Source organism: Talpa europaea (genome assembly GCF_964194135.1).
Source record: "Talpa europaea genome assembly, chromosome: 7".
NCBI lineage: Eukaryota > Metazoa > Chordata > Mammalia > Eulipotyphla > Talpidae > Talpa > Talpa europaea.
Genome location: NC_140074.1, coordinates 131,979,577 through 132,007,576, shown reverse-complemented (window position 1 = coordinate 132,007,576; position 28,000 = coordinate 131,979,577). Strand labels below are relative to the sequence as shown.

The 28,000-nt window shown below is 61.8% G+C and overlaps 1 protein-coding gene across 1 annotated transcript; it reads right to left on the bottom strand.

Moving 5' to 3' along the window:
• Positions 1–209: 209 nt before the first annotated feature.
• Positions 210–28,000, bottom strand: TTYH2 (tweety family member 2; the record flags this gene model as incomplete). Its single annotated transcript, XM_084238912.1, has 14 exons — positions 210–436; positions 2,352–2,430; positions 2,790–2,975; positions 3,540–3,682; positions 4,946–5,038; positions 5,277–5,369; positions 5,757–5,812; positions 6,042–6,111; positions 8,656–8,728; positions 9,087–9,182; positions 12,306–12,526; positions 16,634–16,745; positions 20,938–21,101; positions 27,872–28,000. The coding sequence occupies 14 exons, from the start codon at positions 27,998–28,000 to the stop codon at positions 356–358; spliced, it is 1,596 nt and encodes a 531-aa protein (XP_084095038.1). The 3' UTR covers positions 210–355.

The following is a 28,000-nucleotide window of genomic DNA, read 5'->3' as shown; positions in this document are numbered from 1 at the left end:
GGACCCTGAGCCTGGCCTGGCCCCCTCACGGCCACTGTCCACCTGGCGAGAGTGGGGTGCAGGGGTGCACTGATCCAGACGTCCAGCACTGTTGCCTCTGGGTGTGGCGAGAACAGAAGGACAGGCTGACCACGTCTTGGGCCTTCTGGGGGCACGAGGCTTTGGTTGGGGGTCTCAGTCGCCCCCCAGGGCTGCTCTCCTTGAATCCCAGCCGCCACCCTGCAGCAGCAGGAGGCTTCAGTCCCGCCGCGCTGCAGGTGGCCTCCGACGCCCGCGGGGTCCGGGAGAGAAAGGTGCTTGTAGTTGCAGTAACCAGAAACGCAAATGGCTGGAGGGGCAGGAACCGCCGCAGGTGTTAGGCCGGAAACTCGCTCCCGTAGTGCCGCAGGTGCTCGTCCGCCACGGACAGGTAGGTGGCCCGCATGCTGGGCGAGTACTGTGGGAGAGGGACAGTCAGGCACAGTCACACCAGGCTACCGATGCCACCGGACACGCACACGCCAAGGTGCGGCAACTCTCCGGGAGGGGAACTGGGTCGCGGCACCGCGTTTTGGTCACCGGGCCGTGTGGGGACAGGACACGCGAGTGGCTCGGGCCGGCGCCATGGTGAACACCTCCAGCTGGGGTCACGAGCAAGACACACAGAGACCAGCCACCTCCCTCCACCCGGCGGCCCATCCACGGCAGGGCACAGAGCCAGGGGCCGCCACACGTGTGGGAGCCGACCTCGCCACAGGCAGGGGGTGCAGGCCCAAGGCCCAGAGACCCAGGTTCAAATCCCAGCCATGCATCTTACCAAGCCCCTGGCCGAGGTCCTCTGACCTCTCTGAGCCCTGTTTCCTCACCTGCAAAATGGGCCTGAGAGCGCTCAGCAATTAAGTGAGAGGATGAAGTGACCGGTTAAAGCAGGCAGGACTTCCTGATGCAGTGTTTAGCAAACTGGGGTGCCCATGAGAAACAGCTGGGGGGTTTAAAAACTCCGGAGGCCCACTGGTATGTTTTTGTGGTTGGTGATGTAAGAGGAGCTCAACATACATAAAATAAGGCGTTTTAAAAAGCCAGCTGTTGCCTCCTGGCCCGGGGGAAGTCTCAGCATCGGGTCCTGGCCGCTCACACCAGGGGGCCTGGATGCCGAATTTGGTGGGGTGATGGTAAGGGAGGGATAGAGGCCAAGGCATTAAAAGGGCTTCTCACCAAGGGCGATTTCGCCCCCCAGGGACATTTGTCCACATCTGGAGCATTTTGGGTTGTCATATCTGGGGGGTGGAGTGCTATTGGCATGAGTGGGTGAAGTCAGGGGTGCTGCTAACACCCCAGAATGCAGGACCCTGCAAGAGGGTCCAGCTGCAAACATCTGTCCTGTTGTACGCCCAGGGGCTCCAGTCGGCTGCCCAGACCCAGAGCTCCCAGAGTGGGAATCAGCTTTTCCTGGGAACGCATCAGCGATGCCAACCCCTGGGCCCCGCCTGAGATTTTCTGAGTCAGAAACAGGATGGACCAAGCAGCCTGGGTGTAATGCCTCCTCTGTGATGGGGGTGTGGACTCAGGGCTGAGACCCTGCCCTTGGAGCAGCTTTTCCAGATTGAGCTGGCTGGCAGGGCTCCCGGGGCTGGCGACACCTGGGGTGGGGACTGTGTCCTTGACCGTGTGTCTCACCTGCAGCTCGTCTCCCTGCTAGAGCTCTGGAGTCGCCCACGCGCCTCTGGGATAAGATGCCCTCTCTTCTCAACCTGCCCCCATCACACCCCAGGCTCCCGTCCTGATGCTGCGTCTAGGTTCCCTGGCGTGAGGTGGGGGCACAGACCCCCCCACCCTCCAGTCTAGGGTGCAGGGTAAACATCACGAAAAGTAAAAAATTCCCTGGAGCAGAAAAGGAGAGCGCCCTCCTGCTCTTAGGTCATTTCTTCTAGAAAACTAATTATTGCCAATGGTTTCCATCCCCTTTGTGGGTACAACCCTTTAAAGGCACTTGTAAGTAAGGCTCTCGCGAGTCTTCCCACGCAGGAGGGTTTCTCATGGCCTGGAAACCCTCTCGGGGGAGCACGGCACCCCACGTCCATGGCACTTCACCAATCCTGATGTCACCCCAGTTAGGTGGACTGAGGATGGGCTAGTGTACTAGTGTCCTCCTTGAGGACAGCATTGGCCAGTGACCTTCCACGAGGGGGGTTTCCCTGGGGCCTGCGATGTCTCTAGCAGCTGCTGGCCACGGGCCACGGGCCTGGCTCGGTCGGTAACAAAACTTTCATTTTTCTGCCTTGCTGGATGGGCATTGGGTTGGCAAGTTTGGTCTTGAATTATTTCCCCAACAAGGGCTGTAGCCAGGACTTGGCCTTGGAAGCACAGGTTACCGTGGGAGGGGGGGAGCCTCTTCCGATGAGCGGCACATTCTCGTAGCGGGGGTTCCCACCGAAGAGCAAGGCTTGGTTCCTGGGGGGCAGAGAGGAGAGCTCAGGAAGGCCAAGTGCGCGGGGGGTGGGGGGCGGCGGTGGATCTTGACAGCGTGAGGGAGTGTGGGCAGGGCCAGAAGGCCAGCGCTCCAGGAGCCCCAGGGGAGGTGGCAGATGAGGCAGCAGGGCCAGCAGCAGGAACTCATCCAGGGGACTCCAGCCAAAGGCAGGAGGACCTTCCCGCCAAGGACCCTGGGGCTGCTGTGGGATACCAAGGCCTTCCCCGACCTGGCACTCTGGCCCCAAAGGTGCTGGCTGCAGACACAGCCCCCAGGGCCAGGAGGAGGAGGAGGGCTGCCCAGTCCGGTGCAGAGGGTGAGTGGGGGGGGGTCTGCCTACATGTACTCCGAGACAGGGGCGTTGGAGATGGTCTGGGCTGGGGGCTGCAGGCTGGTCTGGCTGCCCAGGCCACTGCTGTAGCTGCAGAAGCTGCGGAGAGGCCCCCGAGGAGGCATGTGCGTGGCAATGCGCCGGGCCTGTGGGTTGAAGGGGTCGTCATCGTCGATGTCATCATAGTCTCTGTCCCTAAAATGATAGGAGGCAAGGACAGGTGGTGAAGGGTGGGGCTTCTCTCGGGCAGGGTGCCCTGCTGCTCCCCAATCATTTTCCTTGCCGGACTCTCCCTTGGCTTGAGTGTTCTCTAAAACATGGCCCTGCCTCTTGCAGACTGCCACTTCCCAAGTCACAGCCACCTCCTCCAGGAAGCCCACCATGCATCCTCTTGTCTGATTTCCTCTGTTGACCTCCTCAATGAGAAGAAAGGTTTGCTGATAACAGGGTCACAATTTACCCTTCCTGACAGCCCCTGGGGCACCCCTCCCAGGACTGAAAAATCTTGTGGAGAGAGGACAGGTAAGAGATGCCAGGCTGTGACATGATGGCTGTCACCCTACTCTGTTCTGTCCCTGCCTGGACCCTCAGAACCATTTTTTAGGAGGTCCGTTGACTCTCAGGGAGGCCTCTGTAGAAAGGCACCTGCTCCCTGGTGAATGCCTGCCCCTGCCCCACCCCGTCCACCCCAGGTTACCAGCTCTCAGCTCTCCCACCTGCCCCACACCCCTGGAAGTCCCTCCCCACTGGGGAGCCCACCTGGTGGTAAAGCTCTTCCAGGCCCGGGGTCCTGCACAGATCATGATGGAGAAGGCCAGGGCAGCCAGGAGGGAAAAGAGGCCGAGGTAGAGCAAGCCTTCAATGCCATCATAGCAGATGCCAGTGAGGGCATCCAGGTAGTCCTGGAGGAAGGGGACAGGCAGTTGGGGGGACACAGGGGCAGGCTGGGGTCTGAGTTGGTCTCTGACCTGGGACCTCCTACCCGCTCCATTCCAAGCACCACATGCAGCTGTGAGGGTCCACGCTCCAAAGCGGGACTTTGGGGTCACTCTACCAACACTTGCTAAGCACCTACTATGCGCTGGCATGAGAGGGTCATCTCTGAACAAGACAAGCAAGGCTGCGGGTGAGGGAGGTGAGAGCACAGGGCTTTTATTCTGGGGTCAGGATGGCAAGGAGGAGCGGAGCTCACCTCGAGAGGTGAAGCACCGGGTACAAGCTGGGCAAGCTCAGGGAAGAAAAAGAAAGGGGCTGAGATGGTGCCCATCACGCTGGGCCTTTCAGGCCAGGCCAGGGACTTGCATGTTATCGAGGGTGTGGGGGTGGCAGGGGTGTGATCCAGTGTGCTTGGGGCTGTGTGTAGAAGGCCATGGGTGGTAAGGGGAGGGCAAGAGAAAGTGGGGACCAGTTAGGAGGCCATGGCTGACCCCCAGGGCAGCAGGAGCATGGCCGTTACGGAGGGAGAGGCAGGTGGATGATTCAGGATACTGTTGGCCATGCCCTCGCTGGGACTTGCTGGGGACATGGCTGGGGAGGTAGAGGGCACCAGGACAGCCCCGTGTTCTCAGCTCTGAAGCCAGACTGTCAGGGCCCAAAACCCAAGCCCTGGACTCGCCAGTTCCGGAATCCTCAGGGAGCTGCTTTATGGCTATATAATCGATATTAGGTATGGAATGGCGGCCGGGGTCGCTGTGACAACGGTTTGCTCTAAATCCATACGGGATGTGAAAGCTGCCCACAGCCCAGCTTGCTGCTTTGGGAGAGGGGCTCATATCCTACTGTGTCCCTGAATCAGTGCCCGGCATTCCAAGTTCCTGGGGGATCACCCTCGCAATGAGGTCCACTTAGGAAGAGCGATGGGTTGACCAGATGACTGGGAGCCTGGCCCTGGGGCACAGCCTCCCCCACATAGGTCAGGCCCACCAGTGGTCCAGGGCTAACCTGATCCCGCCTCCTCCGGCCCCCGACCCCTTCCACTAGGTCTCCCTGTCTTGGCTACTGGGGAGAAGCAGCAGCCAGGCACCTCCTCTGCCTGCCCATTGTCTGGCTTCCGCCCGTTCCTGGCCTGGAGTGCCTGCAGCCCACCCCTTGCCTCTACTGGCTTCTCTCTGGGAAAAGGCGGTCTGTGGGGGGCTCCTCCCGCCCTCCGTGCCCCGCCCCAGCACCTTGTGCAGCCCCCGGCAATCCAGCAAGGCCGTGAGCTGGTGCAGGCTGGACTCTGAGGAGTTCAACAGGAGCTGCATGGCGAGCAGATCATTCTGGAGTGGAAGGAAGAGGCAAACATGAAGCTAGACACAGCATGAGCCACGGCAGGGGAGGCTTGCGCGAAACCCAAACACAGGCTCAGCTCACGCAGAGGCCTTGAAAGCAGAGGAAGGAGGCCCAGGAGAGCGGGGGGGTGGGGAGGGGTTTGGGTGAGGGGCGGGTCCCCCAGCACCAGGGTGGCAGGGTCCACCAGCGGGGGCTCCCCCTCCTGCAGCAGAGGCGCTGCCCTACCTCTGCCGTGGGGAACAGGGGCACGGCGAACCGCAGCAGTCCTGCCACCTGGACCTGGATGGCGGTCAGTGAGCGCTGGAAGATGGTCAGTGCCTGGGCCGGGAGAGACCCAGTGAGCTGTGACTGCCCAGGCGTCCCCACAGTGCCTGGGCCTGCGCCCCCGCACCCCCTCTTCCGGCTGCAGTGGCAGCAGAGTCCCTGCAGATGGCCCCTCCTCCCGTGGGCTTCCTGAGAGCCCCAGCAGCTCCTGCTTCCTGCCACGGGCGGCCGGCACGTGGTCCCCGGACCAGCAGCATCGGCTTCCCTGGGAGCTTGGGAGAGATGGGGAACCTCGGGCCACCCCAGACCCACTGATCCAGAGGACGACTGTGAAACGGGGTGGCCCCTCTCCTCCGCCCCACTTGTCGGCACTGGGGAGCAGGACGCAGCGGGCAGACAAGGGGCTGTGGGCAGGGTGGGGCTGGCCCGGGCGGGCTGTACCTGCTGGAAGGGGCTGCTCGTGCTCTGACTGCAGTACAGGTAGTAACGGGTCACCGCTGCCAGGGAAAGACACGGGCATCAGAGGGCTCGCAGGTGCCCAGGCTCCCAGCCATCAGCAGAGGCCTGGCCTGGCCTCCTCCCGTCCCGAAGCATGTAGGTCCTAAGGCATCAGAGGCCCGGCTGGACCTCAAGTCTGGGCGTGGGAGGGGTCTGGCGACTGCAGGACCAATACAGGGAAGCAGGGCACAGCAGAGGCCGAGAGCCCGGATACCCAGAGCCGGTTACCTGCGCTGACGTGGCCCTCCGTGATGTTCAGGAGGAAGGTGTCGGGAGCCGCACAGAAGTCACTGGTGCCCTGAGCCGGAGGGAGATGGGAGGCAGGGAGGAAAGTGAGGACACCTGGCCTGGGAGGTGGGGGGCACCTGCGGCCAGGCATGCAGTCAGGGGCCGGTCTCCCCAGGATGGATCCTGGCTCTGCCCTCCCACCCCCAGGCCCATAACTCCTTTGAGCTGCCTCATCTGTGACGTGGAGAAGAAACACTCTATAGGGTAAGGAAAAGTGTCAGGCTTTTCTGGCCTCCCGCCATCAGGGCAGATGACGGATCCTTGCGGCCCTGAATGCATGCCTGATGGCGGGCACCTGGAATAGGGTGTGGGCCGAGGTAGATGGGATTCACCTGGGCTGAGACTGGGCTTTTAAGGGCGGCGTCACGGGACGCCAGCAGAAGCCGAAAGAGAAGCCGAGAATGAACAGAAGCCGAGAGAGAAGCAGAGAAGGCCGGAGAGCCCAGATAGAGTGAAGACTTGCTGGGGGCTGGGAGGCCTGCCAGCCTCCCGGCCCCCCAGCACCCCTGCCTGCCATATGCCTGGTGAACCCCAATAAAAGACCTGCAAAAACCCACTGAGGACTCTGACTCCTCCTTTACCCGGTCTGCTGGATCAGAAAACCTGCACCGTGTCCAGTCCTGCCCCTACACGCTCTTCACCTTAAGGACGGACACAACACCTGTTGCCACAGAGCCGGGCCCCTCCCCTCTCTCTTCTCCCAGAATCTACTCTCCACCTCTGTTCCTCATGGGTGCTTCCTCTCCCCCCTCCTCCTCAGCCCTCACCTCTGCCTTCGGCCTCTGACCACTGGGGCAGGGGGCCGGGGGGTGGGGTGGGGTGGGGGGGTTGTTGCAGGAGGCTCAGGACAGTGCCCCAAGCCAGAGCTCAGCTTCCCAAACTCCCACCCTCTCCATCGTCATCCCAGCAGATTCCCAGGGTTCCCGCACCTTCCTCATCAAAGTCCTTTCTGGGGCAGGGAAGTGGGGGTGGCGCCACCAGGCTCTGGCCCCAGGGCCCTCAAAAAACCCACCAAAAACACAAACACAGGCCTCCCAGAAGCAGGGACAGCACAGGCCACACAAAAGCTCCCACAATGGCCTTTGACAGCACCCCCTCTCCTGGGGGCCCCCTCCCTGCCTCCCATTAAAATGCAGGAGCATCTCCAGCCTCCTCAAAGGCCTATTCACACTCTGTCTCTTGCACAAGGGCCTGACTAAAGGAATTAGGGAAGCAGCCTTTCTCTCTGGCTCACTGCATTCCAGGGCACTCAGCTGGGAGATTAGAGGCCTCTGTTTTCAGGCAACCCCAAGCCAGGGCAGAGGGCACAGCCCCACTGGGAGGGAGCTGTCTCCCAAAGGGAGCGCCTGGTGGCCTGCGGGATGCTGTCCCAGCTTCCAGAGAGGGACAGCAGGGAAAGCCGCCGCCTGTGCACTGCCCTGGCCAGCACCCCTGCCCTCCCTCCTCTCCCCCCAAGTCAGCTCCTGCTCCCAGCTCAGGATGCTTCTGACCTGGGTCCTCCCGCCCAGGTCTCCCTCTTGCCAAGGGACAGCTGCAGAGTGGCGGGGAGGAACCGGCTCCCCTTCCGAGCAAGCTCTGCTGCAGGCCGCTGTGAGCCCAGCAGCCCAGGACCAGGGTCCCTGCATCCTGTGGGCTGCATCCTGTGGGTCCACCCCACCTCACTGGGCGAGGCATGAGCTTGGGAAGGGAGAGGGCTGGGGCAGCAGAGGGGTCAGGGGCGCACACCACCCTTTTATCCCCAGAGGGCCAGGGCAGAATAGATACGGCTCACACCCTAGTCTGAGGTCCTTGAGTCAACTAGGGCTGCCCTGGAACCTCCTGGTAAGTCTGTCTCCCCCTCTGCTCCCCGTCCCTCTGCCCCCCAACACAGCACACTGGCACTTCACAGTTGACGCGTGGTGGCAATGGGTTTTGCATCCCTCGCCATGAGCTGAAAACGCCAGCTGCGTGAATGAAGGGCTCATGCGCACAGCTGAGTTCTGGCGCGGGGCTGCTGGAGACCAAAGAGACCGACAGCTCGTGTGTTTGCCCACCTAGGCACCTGACGCAGAAACACACACCGCTGGGCTTCAGGCACGCGAGAGCAGCCGGAGGGGACAGGCTGGAATGCCAGCGGACAGCCCCGCGCCCTGCCCCCCTCCAGGCACCCTGACGGCCCGGGGAGTGTGCACCGAAGCTGGGGGGGGGGGGCAGCGCTCCAGCCCGAGCATCAGACCCGAGAGCCCCCTCCCCGTCGACCCAGTTTAGTTCACACCCAGAGAGCCGTCTCCAGGCAGAACAGGCTGTTTTTCCACGGGCAGCAGGGAGGGGCCGGGACCGGGCGTCTGGTCTCATCTGGCTCTGCGCCTCAGTGCCTCGTGGCCGTGGGCATGGCGCTCCCTTCCTCCATGTGCCCATCTGAGGGGCGAGGGGCTGGGGCACATGATCCAAGTCCCTCGGTTCTGAGATTCTGGGGTCCAGGTTAGGAGCCACAATCGGAAGCTGGTTCGGCCCGGAGGGCTCTGGGCACCAGAATAATTGTCTTGGTCAGGCTCCCCCCCCACGGCCAACTCACCACGGCTGCGGCGCTGTCGGCGGCCAGGGACGTCCAGCAGAGGATCAGGGCCAGCAGCCCGCAGCACAGCGCCCTGGGAGAGAGGCAGGTGCCCGTGGGGTCTGGCAGGCGGGTATCCTGAGACCCAGTCACCTCGCCGACCTCCAGCACCCTTGCTCTTGACCCCGGCGCTCGAGTCTCTCGCAGCCCGGCCCCTGCCCTAACATTGGCCTGACCGAGCCTGAGGCCTGGAGCTCAGGTCTGGGGGTGGGGCGGGCCAGGGAACACAGGACACAGCAAGCTAAGGGGAGCCGGGAGTGAAGGCTGGAGGCTCTAATGTTTGGACTGTTTCTTCTGCTGCTCAGCAGAGGGGCGGGGACACGCACATGGGGGGACATGTCTGCTGGTGGCACTGCCCCCCACCTGCTCTTCCCCACAGCTGGGCTACTCACGAGGCCAGGAGACACCGGGAGCGCTTGGCCAGGCCCAGGCAGGCCAGGAAGCAGATGACCAGGTCCAGGACGAAGAGCAGGAGGTAGGACAGCCACCTGGATGGGTGGGGAGGTGGGGGACAGAGGGAGGAGGGCTCTTTAGAGGGAGGAGGCCTGAACAGCAGCCCCAAAGTTGCCGGACCCTTTGTGGTAACGAGCTATTCCTTCCGCGGCCCCTCACTGCACATCAGCAGCTAAGCACGCAAGACAAGAGGGACCTGGTGTGTGTGAGGGGGGCCGGCCCAGGGGCTCTGGGGGGGCTGCACCCCACTTGCAGCTGGGAGGCAGCCCATGGCTGGCTGCCCCACCCTTTTGAGCCTGGCTTCCCACACCTGTACAGGAAGCCGGACCCTCGGCCCAGCAGGCCCACCAAGCTCGGGCGAGGAGGAAATGCTCGCTGAGCACACAGGGTCACGAGGCCGGGCAGCCGGGCCCTGAAGTCTGGGCTTTCCTGTTTCTCCACAGCGCAGGCTGGGGAACCGGAAGGCCTGGAGGCCAAGGCCGTTGGGAAGATCCCCAGCCTCTGTCCTCTCCCTCCCGGGAAGGCCCCTGGGCATGCTCACAACTCAGCTCACAACTCAGCACCCACCTCACCGAGCAGCCGTTTCTGTTCTCCCTGCACTCAGGAACCAGCCTGAGCAGTGCAGGGCCTGGGCAGAGGGAGGGGGCCCGGGGACATCTCCCGCTTCTGAGGGGGAAGTGCAAGCATCACTCTCCCTTGATACAAGAGCCAAATAAATTCAATTCAAATTCCTCCTAGCATGGTTTTCTCCACCAACACCAGAAAATGGTAAGGAGGAGTCTGGAGTGTGGGAGCGGGCAGAGCTGGAAGAAAGTGACAAAGGGGCTGGGGATGGGGTGAGGGTGTGTGAAGAGTCCGTCGGTTGCCACCTGGCAGCCAGCTGAGGTTCTCTCCACCCTGGTGAATGAAGGTTTAATGCCCTCAAAGGGGTGCAGGTAAAATCTTTGACTCTCTGCGCAGGGCTGGGTGGGCCTACTGTGGGTCTCTATGGTTCCCAGGAATGGAGTGGGGGGTTCTGGACAACTGCAGAGCCTACCAAGGAGCCAGTTTCCTTAGAAGTGGGGTTAGAGCTGCAAAGAACCTCAGGGATCACCAAGAGTGGGGACCCATCAGACAGATGGAAAAACCGAGGCCCTGGGCTGGTAAGCCTGGCCCAGGAGTTCCGGATCCTCCGAGTCTTGTGGCCTTCCTGTAAGAGATACCCAGTCCCAGACACCTCTCAAAATCCTGGGTTCATGTTTTGTCCCCAAAGCTTTCTTGTTCCTTCCCACCCCCCTCTGGGCATCAGCAGGAAGCGAGGCTTGCTTCTGATGGTGGCTCCACGGCAGGGAGCTTTCCCTCTGCCTCCAGGAGGAGTTCCTGAAAAGAGCTCTGCAGGGCGCTGTGTCCTCCCAGAGGAGCCGGAGGATGGCCAGGGATGTGTTTCTAGCCAAGAACTTGGCTCTGGCCCTCCGGCCCACAGCTCCTCCCACGTCCGGCCTCTGCGCTGAGCTCCCACAGCTAGACCCGCAGCAGCCTCTCCCATTGGTGGTCTGCTGGCTTTTTATGGCTTCCAATGCTTAGCCAGGCCTTGCAGCAAAGTGCTAAAGTATTATTTGCTTAGCTAGATGACTATGCTCTAGAGCCATCTGGAAAGCAAAGATGGGGAGTCTAAGCAAGGAACCCCAACTCCTAAGACTGGTTAGGTCAATGAGGAAGGTCTGGGATCCAGGGCAGCGGCTGGGAGAAGCCAGCCAACAAGACGAGGGCCAGGCCAGAAGGGGCTTCAGTTTCCGGGAGCCACAGGGCAGCCTGGGACTAAAGCAAGGTGAGGTTTGGGGATGGAGGGCCTGGGGACGCCCCCGGCTGCCCACATTGACATAGAGGTTATGCAGCGGCCATCAGCCGTCCCTCCATTTTGAATGAATTACCTTGAAAATAAGCGCCTCTGCTATGTTAACCCTGACCCATTCCACCCACGGGAGCATCACGGCGTCCGCAAGGACCTTGAGTGAACGTACTTGTCACCCTCAGAGGGGATGGGCGGCAGGGTCAAAATGGACACCCACTTTCTACCTTCCCCTGCAACACGGCCCACCCAGGACAAAAAGATTTTAGGCCTCAGACAAGGAGTGGCTCTGCTGTCACAGGACTAAGCGGAGGCTGCAGTCCGGGCCACAGGTCACAGCCAGTCCTTAGCATCACAGCTTGTTCCTCTCGCCCGAAGAACAGCACTTTGGCATGTGAGTGTCCAGCTCAGGGACGTGGAGAGAGGCTCTCCCACCCCGAGTGTCTGTGACACTCTAGAAGGAGGCGCGGGGGAGACAGGCTGCAGAGGGGAGCGGGTCCAGAGCCCAGGGTCCTCGGCCAGGCTCCCCCGCCACCGCCCTGGAGCCCCCACCCTGGCGGCCGACAGGGAGGGTTTCTCTGGACTCGCACTTGGTTGGGCCTGAGGTGGGGCTTTCTCACAAAGGGAAATGTCCCCAGAAAGCCAGAATAAATGACTTGAACTTTGGGGGAAAGCCCCTGATCTGTGCTAACTGCTGGAAGTGGAGCCAGCATGGGGAGGTGGGGATGCAAAGACCTGATAGTTGCTCTTCACAGCTCATTTATCCACCGTACCCCAGCGCTGCCTCCCTGCCAGGTGCACCAGCACCAGGGTGCACAGCAAGGGTGGTCGGCCCCTGGGCGGGAAGCCTCCCAGACGCCCCCTTAAATGACCCTGCACTGGGAGTCGGGGGGCAGTCCCCCTGCTCCCCTGTGTCCAGTGCCCACCTAGGATGGAAACAGGAAAGCTGGGGAGATTCAAGGCAAGGACCCCAGAGGTTAGGTGACACAGATATGAGTGTGCACATCTAAGTGAGCGTGGGGGTGCCCCTGGCCCCCCTTCACTCAGGCGCTACACTTGTGAGGCTGGGGGTGTCTCTGGCTTGCTAAGAAGTCACAGTTGGAGAGGCTCTGTGCAGGCAGAGAGGCCGCCGCCTCCCACCGCCCTGCCCTGGGTGCCGAGGCCAGAGATGCAGGGAACTATTACACACGCTCCACCCCCAAGGCCCCCCGCCCCGAAAGCTCTCATATCCTCTGATTTCAGATAACGGCTTCCAGAGGCACATCCCCCACGGGGCCCCAGTGCACAGGCGGGGATGGAGGAGGGGTGTCCCCCCGCCCCGGCCCCTCACCTGTAGTACTCCACTTGGTCCGTCTTCGTGACCAGCTCAGTCAGCACCTCGGTGACCTCCTTCCACTCAGGCACGACGGTCAGCTGGACCGCGATGTTGGCCGCCATCTGCTGCATGAACTTGAGAGTCTGGATATAGTCCTTCTCGGAGGCTAGGATCTCGTTGAGCCGGGCCAGGTGCCGCTCCAGGTCCACCTTCACTGTCCGGGTGGTTTCGGACACCTACGGAGGGGCCCGAGGGTGAGACTGGCCTGCAGTGGGAGGAGGCTCCTGAGTCTCAGTCTGGAGAAGTCTGCCAGCCGCGCTGCTCGGCTGGGCCTGGGGACCATGCTGCCCCCCAGCTTCTGCCCACAGGACAGAACAGAGGCCCCCGGCCGCCGCATGTCCTCCCACCAGGGGGCAGGGCCCGATGGGACTCGGCCAGGAGCTGACCAGGAGCTGAGCTCAGTGCAGTGGCGAGGCAGTTGGGGAACAGACAAGAGAGTACAAGATTCTCTTCCTTTAGATGCTTTGCATCATGAATTCACTTGCAGAGCGAGGAATGCAAGGCTGAAAGCGGGGAGTCCCTCCGTTGCGACCTCACTTCTACCCACTACATGACTACTCCACGCCTTGGAAGAGGAGGCCTTGCTGTCCCGCTAGCAGCAGCTCCAGCGCCCTGCGCCTGAGCGACATGGAGCCCTGGACTGGGAAATAACACACAGACCCCAGCTGCCTCCCGGGAGCCGGTCAGGCACTCGGGGCTGCTCAGGGCTGGCCTGGACGCCTGTCCACCAGGTGGATGGGCTGGCTCTGCGCCCTGGGCCCAAGCTTGGGGGCCCTGAAGGAAGCAACTGTCTATTCGAGGGCAGACAGGGAGGGTCCGTGGCGGTGACTGCCCCTGACTTTGCAACTAGGAGCTCACACAGGACTCAGTATGGGAAAGCACTTTCAAGCAGCTCAGACCAGGGGCCCCCAGGGCCCGGGTGTCGCCTCGAGTCCCCTAAAGTCTGCTCTGCGCCTGTGTGTTGGCAGTCAGGAGCAAGAGCCTGGTAGTTCTGAATTGCCATGTGAAATCAACAAGCACCCCTGGCTGGAAGGTGGGGTGTGTGTGTGTGTGCGCGCGTGTCTGTGCATGCATGCGCACTGATACCCGGGCAACCTTCAGCTCCCCCAGGCCTGCACGGAAGATAAACATGACCCAGAGGGGCAGGTGCTCCCACAGCGCCAGCTCAGCCACGAGGCGGGTTAGATAAGGGACCTGGCGCCCTGCGTCAGGGGGACCTGGCAGCGCCTGGTGGCCGTCCCAGCTGCTCTGCACCCTGTTCCTGCTTTCCGAGGACAGAATGGCTCTTTGTTTCATTTTGTTATTTTCAGCGTCAGTGGCTCGCTCTGTTTTCTGGTTTGTTCCTGTTTCTTACAAGCTGGTGAAGGACTCGGGGATGCCAGAGCCCAGACAGACCCCTGACAGACTGGCAGCTTGTAGCTTCGCACGGAAAACACACATCAACGGAAATCCAGTAACTGAGCATCACTCGGACGCGTTCCTTTCCAGTTCAGTGAGATCACTGTACAAGTGCTTCGTGTACCAGTGCTTAGCGACCTTGGGCACAGGAGGCACCCCCTGCCCAGGGGTACTTTTGTATTCCTATGCTCTGTTAACCAAACCTGAGCGCAAGGGGCCATTAAAAACCATCTCTAAACGTCTTCTATAAAACCCCCTTTTCTCCTTCCCTAAAGTTCCTATTTCCTAAGTCCCTCCTTAAAACAAAACAGTAAACACCTGTGGCCCCCAGGTCCTCAGAGGTTAGGTAGGGCGCTCCCTGCAGGGAAGCCGGGAGGGAGTTCCAGAGAAGAGCCCAAGGCTCAGCCCCCAGGCTGGGATGGGGCAGGAGCTGGGAGAGGGGGTGGAAGCTGAAGGGTGATCAGTGATGGGGTGTGGTCCCAGGCCAGGTCCGCAGAGCAGCTGGGAACTCATTACAAATGCAAATTCTTGGCCCCACCCCAGACCCAGAGAATCATAAACTCGGGTGGGGCCAGCAATCAGTGTTTATCAAGCCCTCCTGGGGATTCTGATGCAAGCTCAAGTTTGAAAACCTCTGGGAAGAATGAGGTTTGCTAGAAGGGAAAAAGGCCCAGAGCCAGAAGGGTGGAGCCACAGCCGACTTCTAGCTCCCTGAAGGGAAGGACAAGGGCCGAGGTTCTGGGTTCTGATCCTGCTCCCTAACCCACGAGCCTCCAGGCCTGGGGCAGGAACACCAGCTTCCTGTGCCCTTAGGTTTTTGAGCCCAGTGGCCCTGGATGGAACTCACGGGGCTGTAAGCACAAGGCCCTTATTTCCAGCTGAGCCCACACTTAGGGGAGTGCCTGGTCGGCTGAGTGAGCCACTGGAGCTCAGGACTCCTTCACTGGGGCCCAGATGGGGTCCAGGGATTGGACTCACTGGCACTCCCAAAGGACGTTTCTGGCCCCAAGTCTGAGCAAGCAGCTGGTGCAGAGGCCCGTCAGGCCTGCTGAGCCCCACCTCCCCGGGCACCTGCTTCTCTCAGGGTGGAAGACATAGGCCTGGGGCTTCTGGGCCAGAAAAGGGGAGCTGGGAGGGTCCACCTGGCTGTGGCCCAGGTCTGAGTCATCTAACCTGGCCCCCGAGTCCCACCTTCCCCTGCCCCCAGCAATCCAGGCCTCCGCTCTCCTTCATGGTTACAGCAATATAACCACGATTATAGTAATATACACGATTACAGTCATTATAATAATGGCGCTCATTATCACAGCCAGCCCCATTTGATGGGCACTTTGAAGATTACCAGCACTTTCCTGGACTTGGTCTTATCTGCATCATTTGCCCGATACTCGGCCTTCACCTCTTGGGTCTGGGGAGCCCTCTGTGATGAGCTGCCCCTCCTGGAGTCCTGGGGACTGGGAATGCTGGTGCCCACTCCGAGCCGTGGCCCAAACCAGCCTCCCGGGCCCTGACTGGCCCAGAACTTGGCCTTTCCACCCAGAGAAAGCTGCCCGTGCCGGCCCCCAGCTGGAGAGGGCAGTCCCGGGAGGGAGGCAGCACCGGGCTGGCTGGACCCTCATGGAAGCCTGGGACTCGGCGGTCACTCTCAGACATGTGGAGAGGATGAGCAGCGCCCACGGGGAATTTAGAGAGGTGGGGCTGTCTTTCTGGAAATGTCCACCCCGGACCCTGGAGCAGTCCTGGCCTGGGGTGGATGGGCCCAGCTTGGGGTCGTTCCCAGCTCACCTTCCCACACGTCTCATAGGGGCCGGGAGGGGGGTTAGGCCTTGAATGTAAATGCCCTGGGAAGTCACAAGCCAGTGACAAGGTCATGGCTCCTGGACCCCAGGACAGGGGGTGCTCCTTTGGGCTGTCGTCGTTCTTGGGGGAGTTCTAGAACTGGAGGGTGCAGGATGTGAGGGAGGCAGAGCCTAGAGGGCAGTAGCCAGGCCATTCCCAGGGCTCAATGTGCTGGTCAGGCCGTGCCTGGCACCCCGAGGCTGTCCCTAGCCTCTCCCATCCCAGCCACCACCCGCCCCAGCAGCGTGTCCTGGTCTAGTGTGCAGACAGCTCAGCCTCCGGGACGGTGCACAGAGGGGCCAGGCAGCTGGGGATGAGGCTCCTCTCATAAACGGGAGCGCAGTTTGCTGAAGTCCCTCCTCTGCTGGGGACAAGGTCGGAGCCCAGTGGATGTCCAAAGGTTGGTTTCCCTGAAGTTTCCCTGGAGCCTGGCTCCTTGGGGTGCTGGGGTTGTCCTGGGGCTAACTTACAGGGAAGGCACAGGGAGGGTCTGGGAACCCCTAGTGCCCCGTCTCTGTGCCTCGGGCGAGAGGCCCGGCAGAGCAGCTGTTCCCGGTCAGCCCAGCACGATCCTTCACCCTGAGGCCCGGCTGGAGTCACGACTCCCTGAAGCCAGAGCCGGGGCCCCCACCCAGGACGCCCCACTGCTTTGAAGAATGTTTCCCCCTTGCCATCTGCCAGAACCTGCAGTACACTATACGCAGCACTCGGGGAATAAGGAAAATAGTGGGTGATTCGAAATGTTCAGGTCTCCCTGGGCAAATGAGAAAGTGGTCAGTTCCCCTGACCAGGCCTGGGATGGACCCTAGATCTGCCCGCACCCCCCTGGCCCCGTTCAGTGTTCTTGTTCCCCGCTCTGTCCCTGTCGCTCCCCCTGCCTGGGGAGGGGAGCAGAAATCGCCTGCTTGCTCCTGGTAGGGCCAACTGGAGCCTAAAGGGGAGTCCAGCCCCCCCCCCACCCCCCCGGCATGGAGTTGGCTGGATGTGAGTGGGGCCCTTGTTCTGAGCACATGACCTCAGGGTGCCCGGCCGGCCAGCTGTCTTACCAGCGCGTCTGTCCCGGAGAAGGTGTGGTTCGCGTTGTCCAGGGCGTAGAGCAGCTGGTACACCCCATCATTCGTCTCGCTGTTGCCATAGAAGCCAACACCCACCGCCGCACTACAGCAAGACAGTCAGAGGGGACCCCCAAGGAGGTTTTTTTTAGTAGGCTATTTTTTAGAGCAGTTTTAAGTTCACCGCAAAATTGAATGGAAAAGACAGTTCCCATCCACACCCCTGCCCCCCCATACACATGGTCTCCCCATGATCAACAGCCCCCACCAGCGTGGGACACCCGTGACAGTGGCTGAAGCTGCACTAACTCGTCACTGTCACCCCAGGCCTGTGGTGGACATTAGGGAAGACACCAGCTGGTGTGCTCTCTGTGGGCTTGGACACATGTCCCACAGGCACCCCCCTTTATAGGGTCACGCAATTTTCTCTAAAAACCTTGTGCCCCACCTATGCTTCCTTCCCTTCCCTTGACCCTTGGCAACCACAGTCTGAACCACCCAGGCCCAGGCCGTCCCACCAGCTCCAGGTACAGAGAAGCTGTGCCCCAGCCCCTCACTAGCCCCCCAACCCTTCCCATGCCGTGGTCTTCACACCCACCCACCCCCACATTTCTGCAGGGAATTGCTGCTACAGTCTCTCCTCCTTCCTATAGATGAGTTGATTTTTTAACCAAAAGCAGAACTTGAAATCAATCCCTGTGAAATTTCATCTACTTGGTTTTAGTCCAACATTCCAGTCTGAACAAATCATCCCAAATCTCGCCTCCACCATCCATCCTGGCTTATCGGCCCCGCGCCTCGGGGGGCTATCTGCAGAGCTGGGAAAGTGGTCTCCCGAGTTTTCATCTGAAACATAAACTTTTGGGTAAAAGATACATGGACACGAGCTTATGTTTATACTTAAAAAAAAAAACAAAAAACCCAGGACGGGCCCTAGACTGGGCTCCCCGGGAGGCTGGTATAGGAACCTCCCTCAGGGGGCCCTGGGTCCCTAGTGTTGGCCAGGGCAGGGTCACCTGTGCAGGGACCAGGTCCCACGCTGGCCGTTGAATCGACATGGTCGAGTCCCAAGATGCTACCTGGGAGGTGTGCACACACGCACACACGCTTTCCCACACTTCGGCGTGCCCCTGGGAAGTCAGTGTCCTCTGGATTCAGCCAAGACCCCCTTCGCTGCTGTCATCCGTCCGCTCTTGTCCACGGCACCCACAGGGACGCCGTGAGGAACGGGCTCGATGTCCAGCAGACACATCTGTGCATTAAGCACCGTGTTCCCAGCAGCCTCGGCTGAGTAACTCGATTAAAAAAGATGCTGGGAGACTCCAAGAGACGCCCGCGGCTGCTCCTTGTGTTTCTCCCTTTCTCTTCCAGCTGTCGGAGTCCTGATCCAGCACTTTCTGGGGATTCAACATGAAACGAGGCTCCCGCCTTCTAACCTCCCTTCCCCATTTTCGAGAATGGGGTGTTCTAGAGGGGGCTCTCCTTTCTGGATTTATGGGGGGGGGGGCAGTGCGCTGGCCTATGGCCTTCCCAGACCAGCTCGCCCGGCTGCCTGAGGGGCTCGCTCCCCCCTGGTGTCCTGGGTCCCGATGGGCTATTCTGCTGGAGGGAAGAGATGCGCCCAGTGGGGTGACACTGCACTTCCCCCCAAATCTGATGCACTGTACCCAAAGAGAGGAGCACAAGGACCTCTCCCCAAATCTCTTTTACCTTCCTGGGACCTCTTACTGCTACTTTCTTCTACAAGTTCAGTCTCCCTCTTCTTGGGGATCCTCCTTATCAGAGCAGGACTTGAGGTCTCCCTCCTACTCTAGCCTCACGACACCCCTTTTCCTTGACCCCTCCCCTGGCCTCTCTTTTCTGGTTCCCTCTCCCAACCCCCCCTCCCCCCCACTCCTGCCTCTCTCCGCCTGGCTCCAGTCCGAGCTGGGGCTCCGGGCACAGTGGCCACCGGCCTCGCCCTCCCGTGCCCTCTGCACTGGCCAGTGCAGCTCCCACCCTCTGCAGACTTGTCCCCCACCCACGCCACGCTTTCTTGACCCTCTGCTGTGCTCGCCAAGGCCTGGTCCTGGGCCCACTTTCCCCCCGCTCTGCTTGCTTTGGCAGATCCCACCTGGGTCTGTGGCGCCCACACCATTGCACTGTCTGCTCGAATGCCCCCCGCAATGTGAGTTTCTAAATCCTATCTGGGGCCTCCCTGGTGGTGCAAGGGGTTAAGACGCAACCTATGAAGCTCTCTGCAGCCACTGCTCCCCGGCCAGGAAGCTACCCACATGGCATAGCAGACCTCTCCTGTCTCCCCGCTGCTCCCCTCAGCAGTGGATTTCAGTCAGTCTGCCTGTTCTGCTCCCCACTCTGTCTCTGGTGAATCCTCTCACCCCCCACACCTCTGGCCTGTACCCCATTCTTGTTTGCATAAATAAATCTTAACCCCCATCTTGGTTTCCACGGGCACCCCAACACTGCCTCTTGCATGTGTCAACGGCACCTTAACCTCAACCTGCATGAAGCCAAGCTGCCGCTTCCTCTCTGCCAGCGCCTCCGCCTTGGGGATCACATAGCCCCAGGTTCCCAGGCCAGAGCCAGCGAGCGAGCCTCAGCAGCTCCTCCCCCCTCAACTCCCCGTCAGTCAGACACACACACACACGTACACACACTTGCCCTGGTGCCAGCCCCGGGCGCTCCACCAGGCCACCTGACAGCCTGCTCTCCATCTTGCCCGTGCATCACAGAGTTAAGTCCCTCTGTCCTGGTTTCTGCTCAGGCCTGACTCGTTGACCCCGTTTGCAGTGGCTCCTGCTGTCCTTCGAGTAGAGACCTAAATCCCAAACAGTCTGTGAGCCCCTGCCTTGGCTCCCAGGAGGCTCCTCCCTCCTCACACAACGCACACGCCCTCCGTGCTCCATTCCACTTCCGGCTGACCCCCACCTCCCGCAGCACCCCACCCCAACCCCTCACCCGCTCTCTGCTCCAGCCATGCTGGCTTCGTTCAGTTCTTCACATGCTCTGTGAGCCACAGGCCTTTGCACACCCTCCTCTTCCCTCTGCCTGGAAGTATCTCCTCTCGCCCACCCCACCGGTGCCAGGTAAGCACTTCGTCCCACGGACCTGGGTGCCCTTGGCACTCAGGAAAGCCCCGCTGGGGTAGGGCATCCAATCTTGGGCTAATTCCCTTCCTACAGGGGCCTCCTATGTTTGGAGTGATTCAAATCAAACACATATAGGAACCTCTTGCAAAAGCGGTGCCTGTTTTTCTGACTGCTGGCTTCCTCCGGCCTGGCACAAAGAATTTTGTAGACTATGCCACACGCTCTCCTTTTCTTCTGAGATTTCCTTCATGACAGGTCATGATCATGACTTAATGGAATTGACCTCCACGGTCATTCTTACTATTCCGCTGATTGACGTCACGAGCGGTGTTCCTTGACGTCACGAGCAGTGTTCCTTGAAGAGTCTGCGCTCCCTCTGTAGCGAGCGCTGCGGCTTTCTTTGGATGACTCACAGGGCCTGCTACTTCCTGCCTGCCCCTGCCTCTCCCTGCCTCTCCCTGCCCACCTTGCTAAACCCGGTGTCCTCACCGCGGGCTCCCTGTGTCCTGTCTACCTCCCGCCCTGCTGCTGAGACAGCGGGGTGACTCCTGCTGTTGGATCCCACACTTAGCCATGGGGGGCTTTACCCCTTGGAGAGGCTCAGGGCGGACCTGAGCTTTGGGAAAATCTCCGTCAATATGAAAACAAGAAAAAGAGAGAACTCCTGAAAGACAAGCGGGCATGTGTGTGACACAGCAACACCGCGGGGGGGCGGGAGGCCCCGGGTGGGGGGGGTGCGCATGGGCCGGGCAGTGTCCGTTCAGGGCCATCAATCCCCAATTCACCACGCAAGCGAAGACTCCCTGGCGGAGGGCGCTGAGAGCTATTGATCTTTCAGGGAGAGGAGACTGATGTGGCCAAGAAGGAGACTTGATGCGGCCTCGGAGACCCAGGGCGGCAGTGGGGCGAGGGCAAGGACAGGGCGAGCCGAGAGGCCCTCTGTGCGGGAATGCCGGCTGGGAAAGTGCTCAGCGAACCCCTGTGGGGCGGCCAAGCCCACACCAGGGCCGGTGGGGGCACACTAGGGTGATCCCCAACACCACCCAGGTATCTGAGTCCCGCGCTTGGCAAGAAAGGGGCAGCATTCACCCCCAGGACAGGAGAACGTGGCCAGCAGCAACGAGCCACGCCGGGAGGCAGGTGGCAGAGGGCCCCGGCGCCAGCCACCGGCAAGACACGGGTGGTCGGGCGCGGGGCGGGGACACTCACCAGCAGACGAGCCCGGCCACCACAGCCGTCCAGGTGACACAGCAGGGGTCACGCTGCTTGGTCTCGTCCCGCCGGCAGCAGCGCGTGCAGGCCAGGTAAGCCGCCAGGAAGAGCAGGTTGACGCCCAGGCCCACGGCAGCCACCAGCGCCAGGAACAGCAGCGACTGCAGAGGGAGAGGCGGGTGTCAGCACCTGGGCCCGGGACCCCAGGAGCCTGGCCCTCGGGCCCCGAACACCACAGCGCTGGGCTGAGCAGCGTGTGTGCTCCGTCCTCCTGCCCTCCTCTCTGGCTGGTGCTCTGGCGCTGGGAGGGTGTTGGAGAAACGAATTCCAGCCTCCTCCCCAGGCGGAGGAAGAGCAGGCGGGAACTCAGGAATGGTGAGGTCAGGAGACGCTTTACTACTCATGCGTGAGGTCCCAGACCTGGGGAGCCCCATATGGGTCGAAGCCTGTGGAGGCCATTGGGGGGCTCACAGACTCACAGAGGTGAGGGCTCCCACTGGGCCTGCGCGGGCTGGCCTCTGCGCCCCTGGGTCCGGCTGCTCAGTCAGTTACCAGGACCCACAGATTCTGATCCTCGGGGACAAATGACCGAAGTGGCGGGGACACCCCAGTGCCGTGGCAGGAGGGGCCGGCGCAGCTCGAGGCCTGGAGCGGCCAGGGCCCGGCAGGACATCCCGAGCCGGGACAGGGAAGGGGTGGCTGGAGTGTCTGCGTCCTCCCAGCCTGTGCTAGGCCTGGGGTCCATCCAGAGACAAGAAGTCAGCTCCGTGCTGTGGGGGGACGCCAGGACAGGCGCCTGGGGTCCCTTCCTGTGAACTCTGAAAGGGCCGGCTGGCCCCCAGGCGCCAAGGGCGCAGCAGAGCCCAGGACTCTGAAGGGGGAGGGGGCGCCTTTCAGGCCGGCCGGGCAACTCAGGGTCCAGTGAGGGGAGCTGCTGTCTGTAGGAGGCCCGTCCCCCCACCCTCTAATCTCCTGATTCCGCCAGATGACACCAGATGGCACCAGGATTGTGGCCGCCAGCCCAGGCCGGCCCTGGCTCTAAGTCAGGCTCCTGAGCAGACAGCCTCCGCAGGCTTCCCGCGTGCCCCGGGGTGGGGGGGGGGCTCCCCATTCAGAACCCCAGCAGAGCCGTTTCATTCTGCGACCAGCAGAATGGGGGAGATGTTAGGACGCTTGGTCCTTAAGGGGGAGAAAGGCTGTGTCTAAGGGGGAGACCACCCTGAAAATCAGAGGTGGGCCATTTGGGGGCTCACAGACTCACAGAGGTGAGGGCTCCTACTGGGCCTGCGCAGTCTGGCCTCTGCACCCCTGGGTCAGGCTGCTCAGTCAGTTACCTGGACCCACAGATTCTGACCCTTGGGGACAAATGGGCAGAGCAGCGGGGGCAGCCCAGGAGATTCGGCTCGTTTGGCTTTGACTTAGAGTGCGGCTTTCACCTGCACCTGGGCCAACAGCACAGGCACAGCCAGGAGCTGCCCCCACCCCCCAGCAGGGAAGACCAGGCAGCTGGGAAACCCGGGGACGGGAGTGGGGGGTATGGCCTTGCTGAAGTCTTCGAAACCCAACCTGGGCCACTGGGCCAGTCCCTGGACTGATCCCGTCGGCCCCTGCCCTGGTGGGGGGGGCAGAAAGGAGCCTCCCCTGCCCAGTCCAGCCCGGCCCGGCCCCTCCCCAGAAGCTCGGCGGTGGTAAGGTCAGAGTGAAGTTCACCAGCCCTGGGCCCAAGGCCCGAGCTCTCTGGGGAGCTTGTTACAGCGCAGGGTGCAGCCCCTCCTAAATATGGGAACCAACATGCATCTCGAGGTGATCCCACGCAACCTGTGCCCCCGTCAGTAGTGTCCACAGAGGTGTTCACTTTCCAGGCGGCGTCCCTTGCCGTCAGAGCCTGATGCACAACCTTCCTCCTACTTGACATTGCCGCCTCACTTTGAGGCCTCTCTGCTAAAACCCAGGGATCCCCTTCACAACGTGCGAACACTCCAACATGGGAACCCCACGACCCAGCAATTCCACGCTGGATTATCTCCTGATAGAAAGGAAAGTTTGTGCCCCCATGAGGTACATAAAAGTGTTCACAGCAGTGACAAACTCTAGAAACACGTGTCTACCAATAAGATAATGGATATATACGTATGTATATATAGAATGTATTAACAGTCATGAGCTTAATGACCAGGACACATTCTGAGAAATGCCTCATTGGGCAATTTTGTCTTTGTGCAAACATCATCGAGTGTAATCACACAAACCTAAATGGCACAGCCTACTGCACACCGAGACTAGATGGAATAGCCTATTGGGACATTGTCAAATGCGCAGCCTGTTATTGACCAAAATGGTGACTGGAATACTATGCAGCCGTGAAAAGTGAACTGCTGCTACACGCAGCAATGGATGACTCTACCGACGTAATGTTGAAGGAAACAGGCCACAAAGAGACTGTAAGTAGGCCTGTGTCTGTGCTAATCAAGGTGTGAACAGTAGCTGCCTCAACTGTTGGGAGGGGATCTCAACTGTTGGGAGCACTGTGGGGTGTGGGGCAGGGGAGGCGTGTACTAGGGATGGTGTCACATATGGTGTGTGCCCCAGCGTATGCACTTTGCTGTAAGTTACTGCTAATGCAAAAAAAAAGTAACAAACCCCACACAAACCTCTTGAATAGATTGGAGCTGGTTAGTATCCAGACCGCCCTGTAACCGCCCTTGACTTCCAGCCTGCTTTCTGGCAGGTTCCCCTCTCAATCTAGAAAACCCACTGGCTCCACCAACTGTCATCCCTGCCCCCACCAAGCAAGGAAGGGCCCCCTGAAATGGTCAAGACCTGGGTTGGTGCCATTTCAATCTCTCCAAACCGCAGCCCCGCCTTCGCCCCTGCGGCTGGCTTCCTCATTTCATACTTTCCCAACTCAGTCTCCTGGCCTGGGAGCCGGCCCGGGGCTGGGGCCTCGCCAAGTCGGGCAGCTGGCCGCCACGAGGTTAAGGCCTGGCGGGGCCGGCCCAGCCTCAGAGGTGGGGAAACCCAAACTCCAGGCTCTTGGTTGGCCTTTCACCCTGAAGCTCTCCCCAGGGAAGGGCCCAAGGAGGTGGGAGGGGTGAGGAGGGAGGGACGGGGCAGCCAGGGGGACGAGGAGGGACAGGAGGACTGGGAAGGACTGGCGGCACAGCTAATGCGAGCCATGTTGCAGGCCGTGCTGGTGTTGCCAGCTCTCTAATAGGCAATTATTTTCTTGCTCCTAATTAACACTGCAAGTACCCAGGGGGGTGGGGGAGGACGCAGAACCTCCAGTCCCAAGGGAGCCAGTTCCAAGCCCTCCTGCTCCGACAGACAGAGCCTAGAAAGACAATTTCCCAGGCCTCCCCGAGCCTCCCGGTGCCCCGCAGCCACCACCAACCTGCCCAGCGCCCACCCAGCGCCCACATCAGAGCTCGGGCTCGGCCTCTCTCCTCATCAAAGTGACTTCAATTAGTTCTGGTTTGTCACTTTGTGGGGAGAAAGCCCAGGTCAAAGCCAGGACCCAAGCCAGGGGGCGTGGGCAGCGGTGACCCATTTACTCTGGGAAAACCTAGGCTGTACCCCCAGAGGGTGCGGGGGGGGGGTACTGGGCGGGGGAGCGGGCAGCAGGCTGAGCCCCCTCACCCCCAAAGACATTTAGAGAAAGAGCCAGCCCAGCCCAGGGGGAGGGAGCAGAGCAGACAGAGGGAGAGAGAGGCTCCTTCCCAGCGAGGGAAGGGTCACTCCCCACCCCAGGGAGGGGGCAGCTGATGGTCTGATGACTGTGAGTGTTCGGACTGCATGAATGGGGCTTCCTCATCCCAACCTTGGGGCCTGGGCTCCCTGCTCGGCTGTCCCTCCAGAGTCCTGCCCCCAAGTCAGGGTGGGGTGTGGGATCCCTTCCTTCTGGGTCCAGCCCTAACTCTCTCCCTCCAGGGAATCTATGAGGCCTGCCCCCCAAAGTGAACACGTGCAAATACTTGCCTAAACATGAAAGGTGAGGGATTCTCCTCCAGGCTCCATGCGCGTTCCTGGGACGGCAGCCCCAGGGTGCAGGGCCAGGAAAGGCGGGATAGGAGCCATGTGTGGCACCTGGAGCTTACCAAGGCCTCTTGGGGGGCTGTTCACCAGTGTCTGCCCCCCCCCTTGAGGGGCTGGGTGGACGGCGATGGTGACACCCAGGTCAGGTCAGATGGACCCAAGCAGCTTGTTCTGGAGACACAGCAGGTCAGGCCCCTTTGCGTTGCCCCCAACGCTACCCATAGACCCCTGGACAGTGGGGTTCCCTTCTTCCCAGCAGGGAGAGTGGCGCTGGCCACATGTTTTATGCCCACTAGCTTATCAGGACCTTTCAGGAGCTCTTTGAAGGGCTCGTCCCCACCTCCCCATCTCCACCCCTCACCTGGCAAAGGTGAGAAGACTCAGGTGGAGGGGTCTGACCACTTCCCCACAGGACAAAGTCCCATCAGCCACAGCCATGCCAGCCACAGCCACATGGGGCAACCTGAGCTGGGGGCCCAGAAGGGTCAGGCTCCTTCCTCCACCCTTAGATCCATCTCGTCTGCCTCTCCCAGCCCAAGGGTGACCTACCCAGGAGCCTGAGGACAGAGCTTGGGCCGCCTGAGCAAGGACTCTAGCTCAAGCCCTTGGGGTATGTGGGGAGGCCTTCCACTGCCCCCTAGCACCCCAGCAAGTGGGGGGGGGCCGGGCTTCCTCAGGATAGTCTGGGAACTGATCTGGCTCAGGAGATTCCAGTTCATGGGCATCCATGGGGACTCCTGCCCCCCTAGACCTCTGCCCCCGGCTGTCCTCGGGCCTGCCCATTTCCATCTCCAGAGCCTTTTGTGTGTGTGTGTGTGTGTGCGTGCAAGTGTGCACACGGCCACAGGCCCGCACTTGTGTTTCCTGCTTGTGTTTTCAGTTTCCTCTGATCAGTGTCTACCACTTTCCTCTGTACTCCAGGGGTACCGTGCTTGGGGCACCAGGCTGAACCTCAAAGCCAGCCACTCATTCCATCCTGTCACGGGGCCCTGCGACCTGCCACGGGGCCTCTGTGCACCAGGAGCGCGACATGGACCAGCCCCTCTGGTACCTGCAGCGAGGGACATGGGGCTCGGGGTATGCACCTGCCACAGGGGCACAGTCAGTGATAAAATGGACTCCAAGTGGGGGGCAGAGCCTGACTTCCAGCTTCTCAGCTGTGGTGGCACCGAGCCTAGAGGTCCTGGCTGCCTGGGGTACGCGCACCCCACGTCTGGCACAGCGCTCGTCCTGGGTCAGGCTTGCTGAGAGCTGAGATGACTCTGGCAGAAGGTGCCCAGTCTGCGGCAGCCTCTGGCCCTGGCACTGCCGCTCAGGAGGAGAGGGACGTGGAGGGAGACAAACCACAGGGGAACTTACCACAATAGGAGGCGCTTGAAATAACAGCAGAGGCAGACTTCCAGCCCCCTCAGGCCTCAGGTCAGGGTGAGAGGCTGGGGCCGGAGCCCTGGTCCAGGGGAAGGGGCTGCCCCCTGGCATCCTCCGAGGCCCCTGGAGTCATGTGTGCCAGGGTCTCTAGGGCTCACCTGCCACCTCTCCTTGCTACTGAGGGCGGGGCAGGCTCTGCTCCAGGGGCCACAGCTGCGGGGGCCAGACAGGTGCTGTCACCGGGGCCACCAGGGTGGGGGCCCACCCCTCCCCACACGGGGTCTTCACTCCCCGGCCGATTCAGACTTCCTCCACTGGGCGTAAAAACTGCGGTTGGAGATGTCCCTGGTACAGGATCTGGGCACAGGGTCTGGGACACCCCCCCCCTCCCCAAACAGCTGCCTCTGAAATCATATCCGCCTCTTCTCAGGCATTCATCAGCGGACGGCCCCCTGGAGCCATCCCCGGAGGCTCTCCGGGAACAGGACTTCCACAGGCCGGGTCTGGGAGAGGGAGGGGCGGGCAGGCTGGAGGGAGTTGAGCCTCCTTTGGCCCCATGGTGTGTTTGTTCTCCCTGATGGGCAGGAAGGGGTCCTGATGCTCCCCTCCTCGGGGCAGGGCAGGCGCCATCTGCGGGCCGGAGCCTCAGGACAGCAGGGGATATTATTAGGCTCCGGGCACCGGGTCCACACACGCCCAGCCGGAGCAGGACCCCCAGCCCAGCAGGAGGGGGGGTATGGGGAAGGACAGCTGACTCCCAGAGCAGCCGCCCAAGAGGCCCCACTCCGCCCCGCCAGCCCCCCACAGGGGGCCGGAGCCGGGAACCTGACGCTGCCGGCGGCGCTGCCCGGGGTCAAAGTCCGGGGCTGGGCACGAGATGGCAGCGAGTGGGCTCCGCCAGACCCGGGCAGGCTGGGACCCTGCGGTGCCGTCTGGGGGGGGCTGGGGCGCACGTCCTGTGGGGCCAGGAGCCCCCGGGCCGGGCCGGCAGGGCAGGAACAGGGCGAGAGAGCCGAGGGGAGGCGAGGGACTGGCCCGGAGGCCGAGACCCCCGCGGCCGGGCCCCGAGAGTGCCGGGGTGGGAGAGGGTCCCCCGGGGCCACCTGCCTCCCCCCCGCCGCGCGCGCCCCCGGCCCCGCGGCCTCCCGGAGCAGCCCCCGCCGGGGCCGGGGGAGGGAGGCGCGGACACCCGGGACCCCGCAGTTTCTGCCCAAACTTCTCCAGGCAGCGCCGGGGAGAGAGGCTCGTCTCGCCGCCCCGGGAGAAGGAAACCGGGGCGTCCCCCGGCGCCCGCAGCTCCGGCGCAGGAATTGTCGGGGTCCCCGAGTAGACGGCGCCGCCGACCCCGACGCCCCGCGCCCCTCCCTCCCCCACGCCAACTCCCGGCTTCCCGTCCCCGGCGCGCGGGGCCGGGGGGGCGGGGAGCGCGGGGCCGGGGGGTTCCCGAGAGGCGCTGCAGAGCCGGGGAGCGGGGAGGGGGGCGGCGGACTCGGGGCGCCGGCGGGCTCGGGTCTGGGGGACGCGGACTCACCTCCCGGTAACTCTCATCGCGGGGCTCGAAGGTGCCGTCGACGGGCTGCAGGCGCAGGTCGAGGTGCGGGACGCTGTGCAGCCACCGCACCCACCAGGGCGCCACGGCCCCCACGCGCGCGGCCGGCAT